At 37.8% G+C, this 13,118-nt stretch overlaps 2 protein-coding genes across 5 annotated transcripts in view; one reads left to right on the top strand and one right to left on the bottom strand.

The window, feature by feature from the left end:
* Nucleotides 1–13,118, top strand: part of LOC137618630 (zinc finger protein 665-like) — a 235,402-nt gene that overhangs the window by 112,159 nt on the left and 110,125 nt on the right. The window lies entirely within an intron of this gene.
* LOC137618605 (zinc finger protein 519-like) lies at nucleotides 3,352–4,781 on the bottom strand. Its single transcript, XM_068348716.1, has 2 exons — nucleotides 3,839–4,781; nucleotides 3,352–3,755 (listed from the first exon to the last, which is right to left on the bottom strand). Exons 1-2 carry the CDS (start codon nucleotides 4,779–4,781, stop codon nucleotides 3,352–3,354), a joined length of 1,347 nt encoding a protein of 448 aa, XP_068204817.1.

The raw sequence follows: 13,118 nt of genomic DNA, 5'->3' as shown, positions 1-13,118 counted from the left end.
GATATCATCTTTGAGTCGGGGGGGGGGGGGGGGGCGGGTGCATTGTCAAGGCATAGCAGGCACTTTAAAGGCAATTTCTGCTTATGAAGATACTTCTTCACAGAAGGACCGAAAACTTGATTAACCCGTTGGACAAAGAACTGCCTAGTGACAAAGGCCTTCGAGTTGGATCGCCAGAAAACATGAAGCTGGTCCTTATCCACATTCAGTGCCTTAAAGGCCCTAGGGTTCTCCGAATGGTAAACCAATAAGGGCTTGACTTTAAAGTCCCCGCTAGCATTGGCACATAGGGCAAGAGTCAACCGATTTCTTCTCTTCGGCGGTGATGTAGATTCGACTGGGCATCTTCTTCCAAAACAGCCCGGTTTCATCACAATTGAACACCTGCTGCTCTACGTAGCCTTCTTCCTGCACGGTCCTTTCAAACTTCTTCACAAAGTCAGCTGCTGCCTTTGTGTTCGCACTAGCAGCCTCTTCGTGGCAAACAACTGAATGGATCCCGGACTGTTTCTTAAATTTTTCAAACCAGCCACGAGATGCCTTGAAATCGTCTGAGGAACGTTCGGTTAAACTCTCCCTAGCATCATCCCCACAGCTCGCCTCCTTCAAGTCAGTGAAGATGGCGTGCGCCTTCTCGCAGATGATAGTTTCGGTGATGGTGTCGCCAACAATCACTCTGTCCTTGATCCAGATTAGCAGAAGTCGTTCCATCTCTTCTATGTTTTGAAATGATGGTGATCCCCTTAGAAGGTTTCACTGCTTTAATGGCTTCTTTCTGTTTCAAGAATGTCGAGATCGTCGACATGTTTTGGCCATATTCTTTTGCAAGTTCAGTCATGCTTTTCAATAATTCCTTGCTTTACTTCTAAAGAAAGCATTTCCTTCTTCCTTTTCTCACCACTGCCACTACCACTTTCGAAACTAAGCCTTTTAGGACCCATGATTTACGTAAAATACTGTAAAAGGAGTAACGTAAAAAATCACGATTAAAACACAGTTAATAGCAGAACGCACAGGGCACAACCACACGAAGCTGATGAGAAAAGAGGAATGACCCAAGCCACGCTAATTGAGGGTCCCTCCGAGGTCGAAGTGCTGCCTTCTATCGGCGGAAATAAAAAATACATCCGGCGCTATGAGTACCATCTACGTGTACGGGTATTGTTTACTTCGGGTGTCGAAAAAAAATTTGGGTGCATAGTAGGAACGTGTTCGAATTGTACTTCACGTGTCGAAAAATTTGGATTCAACCGGTACGACGAAAATTGCTTACTTCGTGTGTTGAAATAAAATTCGGGTGTAGAGTCGAAAAATTGCTCGAATTTTACTTCGGGTGTTGGAAAATTCGGATGTAGATACGTTTGTGTGTAGAGGTTTCACTGTGTGTGTATATATATATATATATATATAGCGATTTTTTCACTTATGTTTTGAAATTTCTTACGTCTGGGAGAGATGGAAGGCATTGGTAGAGGGTAGGCTAACGCAAACTACAATCTTCGAGTAAACCAGCCAGAGTTTCCAAACAAGTATCGAAGTTACGTTGTACGTGTGTTTGTTTACTTGCAGTTCGTATGTACATTGTGTTTTCACAACGTTCTTGTGAACTTTATAGCAAGGCCAATGTTACCTAAGGTCAAAGAAAGAAGAAAAAGTAAGCAGAGAGCAACAAAATATAACCAAGACGAGAGGGAAACATGAAAAAGATTGCAACGCTGGAACATTCTAACTAAAACTCTGGCAACAAGAGGCCACTGGCAACTCATGACATCCTTACCCCAAGTGTATTAGTAAACTTAGGGTTTAAATACATAGTTTATCAAGCCTTCGTGTAGGAATAAACAATAATAAGTACAAAATAAGGGTATCATAATAATGTGATCTTGATTTTTTATAGAAAAAAGCAAAAATTTATCGAAAATCTTTGGGAGCTCATAACTCAAAAACATATTTATTCACACTTAGGTATATTTTTATCACTTACTTATTGTTCAATTTTAGAGAGAAAAAATCATTGAAAAGGAATAAAAATCCCACAATTTTGTGTAACAGAATTTTGATTTTCCTTTTTCTCTTTTTTCATGATTATTTTACGTCTAGACAAAGAAAATTAAGAAAAAATCGTTAAAAAAAAGAAAAAGGAAAATCGAAAATCTGTCACGCAGAATTATTCGATTTATAAAGAATTTTTGATGGTATGATTTTCATTACAGTTGGTGTCATATCAAAGGAGGAAAATGTACCTAACATTTTTTAAATCGTGATTTTTGCTAATAAATCAAAAAGTTTTTGATCAAATGACTTGAAATTTTTATATAATGAAGATACTATATATACATACACACACACACACACACACATATATATATATATATATATATATATATATATATATATATATATATATACCAGGGCACTTCCCCCAATTTTGGGTGGTAGCCGACATCAACAAATGAAACAAAAACAAAAAAGGGGACCTCTACTCTCTACGTTCCTTCAAGTCAGTGAAGATGGAGTGCGCCTTCTCGCAGATGATAGTTTCAGTGATGGTGTCGCCAACAATCTCTCTGTCCTTGATCCAGATTAGCAGAAGTCGTTCCATCTCTTCTATGGCAGGTCTACGACGTTTTGAAATAATGGTGATCCCCTTAAAAGGTTTCACTGCTTTAATGGCTTCTTTCTGTTTCAAGATTGTCGAGATCGTCGACATGTTTTGGCCATATTCTTTTGCAAGTTCACTCATTATGTATTTTGAATCATTATAAAAAAAAAATGCAGGACATAGTGGACAGTCCCCTTAAGTATTTATCTTTTTTTCATTTTCACCATAATTAAAGATTATTGGGTTAATTTTTCACATTGATTTAGCTGATATTTTGATACAAAAAATAGCATATATTCTCTAAAATCATGCATAATGAACTGTATCTTTTATTGAGCGGAGTTTCAAAATACTTCGTCCCGGGAACCTAGACTCATTAGAAATGCGAAGAATGTGACAGTTGCCAGTTAGTGACTTTTGAACGAAAATCACTGAATTCAGATATCACCAGTTTTGCTGTATACTGTACATCGAGGAGGTGCATAACTAGCTAACAAGAGATGACAACATCACAAATTAACTGAACATCACCAAGGAAGCACGGAAGATCTCATTCAGTCGAACTTGTTTTTCTTGCTTGATCAAAATTCCATTCAACTTGTTTGTAAATGTCCCATAAAGAATCATTTTCAAGGGAGCAGACTCAATTTCAGTTAATTAAACTAACAAGAGAGAGAAAGTACAACTATAGTCTTGGAAATTTGTAACAGCATTCTCCACTTTTCAAAAGACCACAACTTCTCAATTCCTTACAAATTGTCTCCAGCACAAATCTTCATATGCCTTTTCATTTTTGCTTTCCTGCTAAAAGCTTTATTACAGACACTGCAATTAAATGGCTTCTCCCCAGTATGAATTCTATCATGATCTGTAAGATGATGTCTCCGAGAAAAGGCTTTGTCGCAAAAACTGCACTTAAATGGCTTCTCCCCAGTATGAATCATATGATGCTGCGTAAGATAATGCCTCTGAGAAAATGCTTTGTTACAGAAATTGCACTTAAATGGCTTCTCCCCAGTATGAATTCTATGATGCTCTGAGAGGTAGTTTTTCTGAGAAAATGCTTTGTCACAGACACTGCATTTAAATGACGTCTCCCGCTTCCCAGTGTGAATTCTATGATGCTGTGTGAGATGAGGTCTCCGAGTAAATGCTTTGTCACACAGATTGCAGTATGAATTATATGATGCTGTGTAAGATGATGTCTCTGAGGAAATGCTTTGTTACAAAAATTACACTTGAATGGCTTCTCCCCAGTGTGAATTTTATGATGCTTTGTGAGATGATGTCTCTGAGAAAATGCTTTGTCACAGACATCGCACTTGAAGGGCTTCTCCCCAGTGTGAATTTTATGATGCTTTGTGAGATGATGTCTCTGGGAAAATTCTTTGTCACAGACACTACACTTAAATGGCGTCTCCCCAGTATGTGTTCTTAAATGTATTATGAGATCCTTTTTCCGAAAAAATCCTCTGCCACATTCACTACAATTGAATGACCTCCTCCCAGTGTGAGTTTCATAATGTGTTTTACGATCAATTTCGTTGGAAAATGTTTTGTCACATTCTCGGCATCTGAACTGGCCTCCAGTGTGAATTAGCTTGTGAGTGTTGGGTTTAAATACTCCAATATATTGGTTTTCATAATTCCCACCCACAAATGACCCTCTCATACCAACATCAGTGTGAGTTTTGGAATCAGTTTCTTGACAAAGAGGTTTTTCACAGCCACTGTTTTCGATCTGCTCCTCCTTATTCTGTAAATCTTCTTTCCCTCTTCCTCTTCCCTTTCTTTTGTCCTCTTTCCTACTGGATCCCAAATGTATACCCCATTCCTCTTTCACATCTGTCTTTACACTCTCCTCCTCCTCTTTATTGACTTCCCTTTTGCTGATTTGTAAATCCTCCTCACTGACTGATGCATCTGAGCTGAAAGAATATTCTACGTCACCTGCGTTTGGCTCAAATATTTCTGGCTCTGCTTCAAATTCGGGCTCTGCTTTGAATTCCATGTCTGGATCCATGAGAAGAGAGTCATCATCAAAGAGTCCAGGACTCTTCATTAAATCTTCATTTTCCAACTTAACTGCAGTGTGCGGAAAGGAATCTTCCATTTCGCATTTTATTGGAAATTCTGATGATTCAGAGTTCTGCATCCTCTCCCTACCACTAGATGACATCCTCTTCAATATGACTCCAACAGTGTCCAAAGATAAATTTAATGCTAAACTCCCTATTCCATTTAAATCAAAGTCTTACAACATGAATCTACACAGACCCTTCTTTCTTTTTCTCATTCCTGTATCTCTTCTTTTTCTTATTCTTCTTCTTCCTTTTTCTCAGTCCTGTATCTCTTCTTCTTCTTCTTCCTTTTTCCCACTCCTGTCTCTTTTGCAGATATCTTGTCACAAGCGGTGGATGATCATTTCCTTTGAGATGAAGTCTGAAATAACAGAGAACGACTATCATTGAAAAGGGTAAGAGGAAAATATTGGAGTTTTCTGAAATAAAATGACAATTTTCTGACTAGAATAACAAAATCTTGAAGTAATTTATATCTGTTTTCTATCCATACAAACATGAGTCTTTTAATTAGGGAGACTCACTGATTTGATGGTCGGAAGTCCCCTTGGAACCAAATCTGGAAGGTTCTGTAACTTCCCTGGAACTGTTCCAGTCATGATCTGTGGAGAAACAAAGAGAGACCACTATCGCCCACTGTGAAATAGAGTACCCTACCCTAGAGAGACGAACTGTAGGCGGGCCATCTTGCAGGAGATACGCAGGTTTTAGACAATTAATGAAGACCCAGTCTCCACTGCCATGAATGGTACTTTAAAAAGCCTTTGGTTTGTGATGGATAATGAGGAAAGGGCCTGTGTAAGGGGGTGTCAGCGGTGGCTTGCTAGTGTCGGTGCACACAAAGACATGTTTTTCGGTGTTTAAATCTTTCGGTATGTGTTGCTTTGCTTGGCGTTTGTACCTCTGCCAGCAAGGTGTAAATATTCCTACAATGTGAAGTAGGTGCTGGAGATAGTCAAAGGAGGTTGCACACAGAAAACATTCAGCAGGGACGACCAACGAGTCACAATACTCCATTTAAGTTGCCGAGACATCGAGGGTGTCCTTAGGAATGGTCTTTGATCCCAGGAGGTCCAGGGAAGCTGAATAAACCAGTTGGAGCCATTGCAGAGGGGCATCAATGTTATTATTATTATTATCATTATTATTATAATTATCATTATTATTATTATTATTATTATTATTATTAGCTAAGCTACAACCCTAGTTGGAAAAGCAGGATGCTATAAGCACAAGGGCTCCAACAGGGAAAAATAGCCCAGTGAGGAAAGGAAATAAGGAAATAAACTATATGTAAAGTAAAAAAAAAATCGAAATAAAATATTCTAAGAACATTAACAACATTAAAACAGGTCTTTCATATACATTCTATAAAACGAAGCTTACATCAGCTTGTTCACCATAAAAGCATTTGCTGCAAGTTTAAACTTTTGAAATTCTACCTATTTAACTACTCGATTAGGAAGATCATTCCTCAACTTGGACACAGCTGGAATAAAGCTTCTAGAATAATGTCTAGTATTGAGCCTCATGATGTAGAAGGCCTGACTATTAGGATTAACTGCATACATAGTATTACAAACAGGTTGGTACTGTCAAGGAAGATCTGAATGTAAAGGATGGTCAAAATTATGAAAAATCTTATGCAACACATATAACGAACTAATTGGACAACGGTGCCAGAGATTAATGTCTAGATCAGGAATAAGAAATCTTAATAAGTTCCTCCAACAAATTAAGATGAAAATCGGCAGCTGAAGACCAGACAGGAGAACAATACTCGAAACAAGGTAGAAAGAAAGAATTAAAACACTTTTTCAGAATAGACTGATCACCGAAAATCTTAAAAGACTTTCTCAATAAGCCAATTTGTTGTGCAGTTGAAGAGACAAAGCTAATATGTTTCTTAGAAGTATATTTGTTGTTCAGAATTCCACCTAAAATTCTAAGTCCTTTATATTTTTCCTAGCAATACAAATCTGGAGCTCTTTACTATGGAGTATTTATTTCGACAAAGCTGAAACCAGCCGATAAGCTTTTTGTGAAGGTGAACTACCCACTGCTAGTCAGCAGGGAAGGAGCGAGGTAGGCTACACCCCCCCCCACCTCCGCTCACACCAACACTACTGACTAACCGTCACTTTTGTAATTGATTGATTGGTTGAGAATTTTTGGTCATCCTGACATCTAAGGTCATTGATGCCAATATCATCTGTTATAAATAAAGAATAAAAGGAAATTCTATTTAAAACAATAAAAGTGAAGATGCCCTTATAAAAGGTAAATAGCTTTCAGAGGACCTGCTTCTGAAATAAATCTAGAAAACAGCTAGCACTGTAGGACACATCCTTTCCAAGAATCTTGCAAGGATGTACCGGCCCTCCTTACCTCGAGCTGCCAACAGATATCCATTTCTTAAGGTGCTAAAAATGCGACATTCACTGTCAATGGTACCTAACAGTCATCGCAATATGGCTGGTGTTCCCCAGTCATCAGAAACTTGTGTGTTAACCGAGTATGACCAATGCGGAGATGCCGAAGAGTAGTTTCCCACTTTCAGGGCATCATGCTATACCTCTAAGGAGATATAGCATCCGTTATTTCTCTCATCTTATTTCCATCTAGAATATCCCAACGCTGTTGCCAATTATTATAACAAACTCTTAATGTTCTGTAAAAAAAAAAAAATATTAATTTCAAAGTACTAGTGTGTACTTGTACTTTGATGTACTTTAATCAAAATGTTATAGAGTCATGCATGGCTCATACTCAACATGACTACCAAGTTTGGTCAAAATTGGAAGTTTTTTTGTAACGTTTAAAATCAACTTCTTCTATGGCCCATTTTAGAGATTTTATACCAGTAGCCTTCAGATAAAGTTCAGAACTTTAGACACAAAATTTTTAAAAGGTGAATAAAAGTTGCAAAGTTAAGAGGATGGGATAGTTTCTTGATATCAACTCAGCTGCAGCATTCTTTGCCAGGAAATCTGCCTTCTCATTCCCGGACACACCTACGTATGCTAAAACCCAACAAAATCAAACTGTTATACCTCTCGGGCCAATAATGAAAAGCCACTCTAAAATCTTTAAAACTAAAGGGTTTGGAATTAAAAGCTTCTAAAGCTTGAAGGACATTTCCTGCATCACTAATAAAAGGTAAATTTGCTCTCCCCTTTTGATGCTATTTTATCAATAGCGGTTAGTATGCCATATAGTTTGGCAGTAAATATAAAAGAGACTAGAGGAAGTGCACCTATACAATTAAAAGCATCACTATATACTCCAAATCCAATGCCAGCATTAGAATTGGAGCCATCAATATTTATAAAAGTCGTTTTCCTATGTTCTGCAACACGTTACATAAAAAGAACCCCATTTCTTGGTATATCAAGAATGTTTATTAATTATTTTCGTTGAAAACCATAAGGTTGAGGAGTTTTTGGGTGCAACTCAAAATATCTATAATGTCTTACAAGATTTGCAGTCTGATACACTAAAGAATTAGGAAGTCTTTGCTGCCTAAACCAATACCGAACAATAGAAGACTTTCGGTAATGGTCTAAAGGTAATTCTCCAGCTTCAACAAGGAGGCTTGGAATAGGAGAGGTTCTAAATGCTCCTGTGGCCAATCTCATACCAGTATTGTATATAGAATCTGAAATTTTTAATTGGCTTGGGGTGGCTGAGGAGTATATTCCACACCAATAGCTAATTTTTGAAAAAAATTAAAGCTTTGTATAACTTTAAAAGAGATTTGCAGTCTGTCCCCCATGATGTATGGGACGAAATTTTTAAAAGATTTGGAGTCGCCCGACATTTTACTTTCAAGTCTTTCAAGTGAGGAATCCATGTAATCCTGCAATCAAATATTAATCCTAAAATTCTAGCTTCACTTACACATGGGATCCGTTGACTTTTGATGTATATATCTGGGTCAGGATGTACTCTCCGAATACGACAGAAATGGATAATAACAGTTTTTCCTTTTGAAAACTTAAATCCAGATACATCAGCCAACTGAATTGTTTTGTCAATTGAAAGTTGTATTTTTCTTTCAACTATTGCCATTCTAGCTCCAGCAGATGATATGGAGAGATCATCTACAAATAGTGTTGAAAAAATATCTTGGGGTGGGGAATGACAGAGAATATCCCATTAATGGCTAATGCAAATATGGTTACACTTAGTGCACTACCCTGTGGAACTAATTTTTCCTGACATTTCCTCTCTGACAGAGTTTCACCTACTCTAACTTGAAAAAAATCTATGTGAAACAATGCTTCAATGAACAATGGTAGCTCTCCTCTCAATCCCAAATTCATTGGTTTTAAGTAAGCCATGTCTCCATGCAGTATCATATGCTTTTTCAAGATAAAAAAAAAAAGATTGTTACATGGTGCCGTTTGGAAGCAAAGGCTTCACAAATAGAGGACTCAAGTCATATCAACACATTAGTTGTTGAGTGCATTTTTATAAATCCAAACTGCATAAGTGATAAAATACCTTTCTTCTCCAGGTATCACACCAGTCTTGCATTGACCATCTTTTTCATGACCTTACATAAACATGTCAATGCAAATGATTGATAGTTTGCAGCTATAAACTTCCCGTTACCAGGTTATAAAAATACTAAAATAATGGCTAGTTCCCAAACACTAGGATAACTATGATCATGCCATATTCTATTGAAAATGCTTAAAATGAATAACTTGGTATAAACATATACATGTTTAATCATTGCATATGGAATTCCATCATGTCCAGGGGCTGTATCATTGCAAGGAGTAAGTGAAGAATAAAATTCCCTTTCAGCAAAAGGAGCATTGTAAGATTCCTCTTTTTCTGTTGTAAAATTTAGCATTTTCCATTCTTCAATGCTTCTATACTGGTGACCAGGAGCTGCTTCACACTTGCATGATACATTGGAGAAATGATTGGCCAAGGCATTGCTAACATCAGTTGCTCCAGTTACATACTGACCATTCACCTTCAACACTGGTGGTGGGTTGGTGGTAAATTTGCCTGCTATCTGATTACTTTCTTCCATACAGCAGATGGTGTTCTACTGTTCACTGAGGAAACAAAAGATACCCAAGAGTGGTGCCTAGTTTCTTTCATTGCACGGCAGAACTGTATTTTACATTTCTTGTATATTATTAAATTCTCCTCAGTACGGCATCTGCGCATTTGAGTTAACAGATCTTCTTGCAGTTCTGTGCAGGGCAATTAGTTCTGAAGACCACCAGGGAATTGGTCGCCGTTTAAATAACCCTGTTGTTTTGGGAATTGGATTGACTCCTGCTGTATGAAGAGTTCCATTCAGTAAGTCTAAGGCATCATCAGCACTTTCAAACTGTTCTGCATTCCTTTCAATTTCGTTTAACTCACAAAATTTATCCCAGTCTGCTTGTCAAGAATCCATAATGGTGAGCTCTGTAAAGGTGGACCATTATTGGTGCTTGTATTGACTGGTGCATGGTCACTAGTGTGCCAGTCACCAAATGTCCTCCAATCAAAATTGAAAAGGCAATTAGAGCTTGCGATTGATGGGTCAATGCATGACAAGGTACCTGTCTGAATATGAAAGTGCATGGGCTCTCCTGAGGCGTCAATGACCTTAGATGTCAGGATGCCTGAAAACTTTAAATCATTCATTCATTCTCCTGAATTAAGGAGTCCTACATCTTCATTCTCCACAACTGATGATATGATATTACCCCTTGCGTTTGCTAAATCATTGCCTCATAAAGGATGTCTACCATTCAAATCTCTCAATAACAGAAAAGGTTGAGGAAATTGTTGAATCGCCTCTACTAAATTATCATATGATATGTTATCATTTGGAGGCAAATAATGAGAGCAAATTGTGTATTTTCTCCCTATATCAATTTGTATAACTACTGCCTGTAAAGGAGTACAGATAGACAAAGATATTTGGGGAACATCTCGACGAATGTATATAGAACTTCCGCCTTGGTTCTTTGCTCATTGATCATATGGTGTCCTATAACTAGAGAAGACTAGGAATATTAACATCGAGCTTGCTCTACTGTAGACATACAATTAAAGGGGAGTGCTCATGGATAAGGATCTTAAGTTCTTCATATTTGGCCCTTAAACCTTGACAATTCCATTGCAAAACAGAGGAAAAAACTATGGTTTATTTTTGGAAGACACCTTGGATGAAGTCTTTCCACTGGTAATTTTTGGTCTAACACTATTTCTCAGAGGTTTCTTGAGAGAAGGTCTTGATATATTGGGTTTTATGTTTGTCTTTTGTCCTATTGATCAAATTGTCTTCCGGTTGATCAGAAACATCAACAGACAAAATATCAAATTTATTTGATGTCATAACTTTAATGTTTCTTATGGAAGGGGGTGAGAGAGATGAAGGTCTCTCTCTTTTCCGATTAATAGGTGGTGAGCTACCAGGTTGTTGCACCCTCCCCACTACAGGTGCACCAGGAAAGTTGGTTTTAAGTGGAACATCCATTAAATCAGGTAAGGACATAGCCTGAGAGAGGTTTGTACTATTGTTGGTGATGGGGGGCAAAGGTTGTACAGAAATGGGCCATGCCCCAGTTTTAATACACAGTGGCAAAGCATCAGAAGGCAATATGCTTACCTTGTAATGCAACACTTTATCATTAGATGATGTATTTCTTTTCTTGGAACTACTGGTAGTACTAGGTGGGCTTGATGTCTCCTGTGGTATATTTTCTCTTGATTTTAATACCTTTTGCATAGACGTTTGGTTTATTCAGTTGTCTTTTGGCATGACCCACATTTATGTGTTCTACACTTGATTTGTTATTGGCAGCTTATTCCAATTTATAAAGCTCACAGCTCCTATCAGTGGATTTACGGTTTGAGTTTCAAACACCTAGCCTCAAGTGTACATTCTCTATGATAAGATCTGGGACAAATGTTACACATTTTTTTTCATTTTTGCATACTTTAGAAGGGTGTCCAAATTTGAAACAATTGAAATATTGTACTGACATCTGTTTGAAAATTTGAACTTTAATTCTTTAATTTTCAATTACAAAGTGGAAAGGCACATCAGCATCCTGGAAAGTAAGGATTATCATTGATGTCCCAGGAACCTTATGCACTTTCTACACTGTTAATGGACACATGGCCAATATTTCCTCTTCTGTAAATTCATACAGGTCTTTATTGAAGACTACTCCTCTTCCGTAACTAAAATTTAGGTGGGATCTGACATCTAACATATCATCATCACTACTTGTCTTCAGGTTAGACAGTATTACCGATAATGCACATGATTTGGCACGGATGAGGAAGCTATTTTTTTCAAAGTGAGGCATATCACCTGGGGCAATGGTTTCTACCCTTTTCTGAATTAGTTTGCAAATTTTAAAATAAATCCCAGTGCTCCCTTTAGGCTTGGCAACAAGCCACAATGGTGGTTTTGGCTTTCTATGAGAAGGTATAATTAAACCAACATGTTTTTCAAAACAGTCTGCAGGTCTATATTTCTCCCATCAACTCTTGCATTCATCACCTTCTTCAGCAGACAGCCACTTTCCATTCTCTCTACATGGTCAAAACACCTCAACACATATATATCCACTCTAGCTGCTAAATCACTCGAGCATTCGCCTCTCTCACAACTCCTTCAACAAACAAATTGAACAACCATGGCGACATTACACATAATTGTTTCAGCCCCACTCCCACTGGAAACCAATCGCTCACTTCATTTACTATCCTAAAACATGCTTTACTTCCTATAAAGAAACTCTTCAATGCTTGCAACAACCTTCCACCAATTCCATACAACCTCATCACATTCCACATCGCTTCCCTCTCAACTCTATCATATGCTTTCTTCAGATCCATAAACTCAGCATACACCTCCTTACCTTTTGCTAAATATTTCTCGCATATCTGCCTAATTTCAAAAATCTGATTCATACATCCCCTACCTTTTCTAAGACCACCCTGTACTTCTAAGATTGCATCTTCTGTTTTATCATTAATCCTATTAATTAGTACTCTACCATACTCTTTTCCAAGCACACTCAACAAACTAATACCCTTTGAATTACAACACTCACACACATCTCCCTTACCTTTATATAGCGGTACAAAACATGCACACACCCAGTCTAAGGGTGCCATTGACAACATAAAACATATATCAAACCATCTCAACAACCATTAAGTATAGTCATACCCCCTTCATTTGACATTGCAGACCTCCCACCATCTATACCAGGTGCTTTTCCTACTCTCGTTTCATCTAGTGCTCTCTTTACTTCCTCTCTTGTAATCTCTCTCTCTCTCTCATTCTCATCTCCCATCACTGGCACCTCAACACCTGCAACAGCAATTGCATCTGCATCCCTAATTATCCACAACATTCAGTAATCTTTCAAAATATTTTGCCCACCTATTCCTTGTCC

This window comes from Palaemon carinicauda, chromosome 25, assembly GCF_036898095.1.
Source record: "Palaemon carinicauda isolate YSFRI2023 chromosome 25, ASM3689809v2, whole genome shotgun sequence".
NCBI lineage: Eukaryota > Metazoa > Arthropoda > Malacostraca > Decapoda > Palaemonidae > Palaemon > Palaemon carinicauda.
This window is presented reverse-complemented; position numbering and strand designations above follow the sequence as displayed.

Excerpts from the sequence above, each read along its gene's own strand:
- LOC137618605 (XM_068348716.1), bottom strand. The coding sequence starts at position 4,781 with ATGTCATCTAGTGGTAGGGAGAGGATGCAGAACTCTGAATCATCAGAA. Across the intron at positions 3,756-3,838 it reads TGGGGAGAAGCCATTCAAGT|CATTTACTCGGAGACCTCAT; the intron begins GTAATTTTTGTA and ends TGTGTGACAAAG.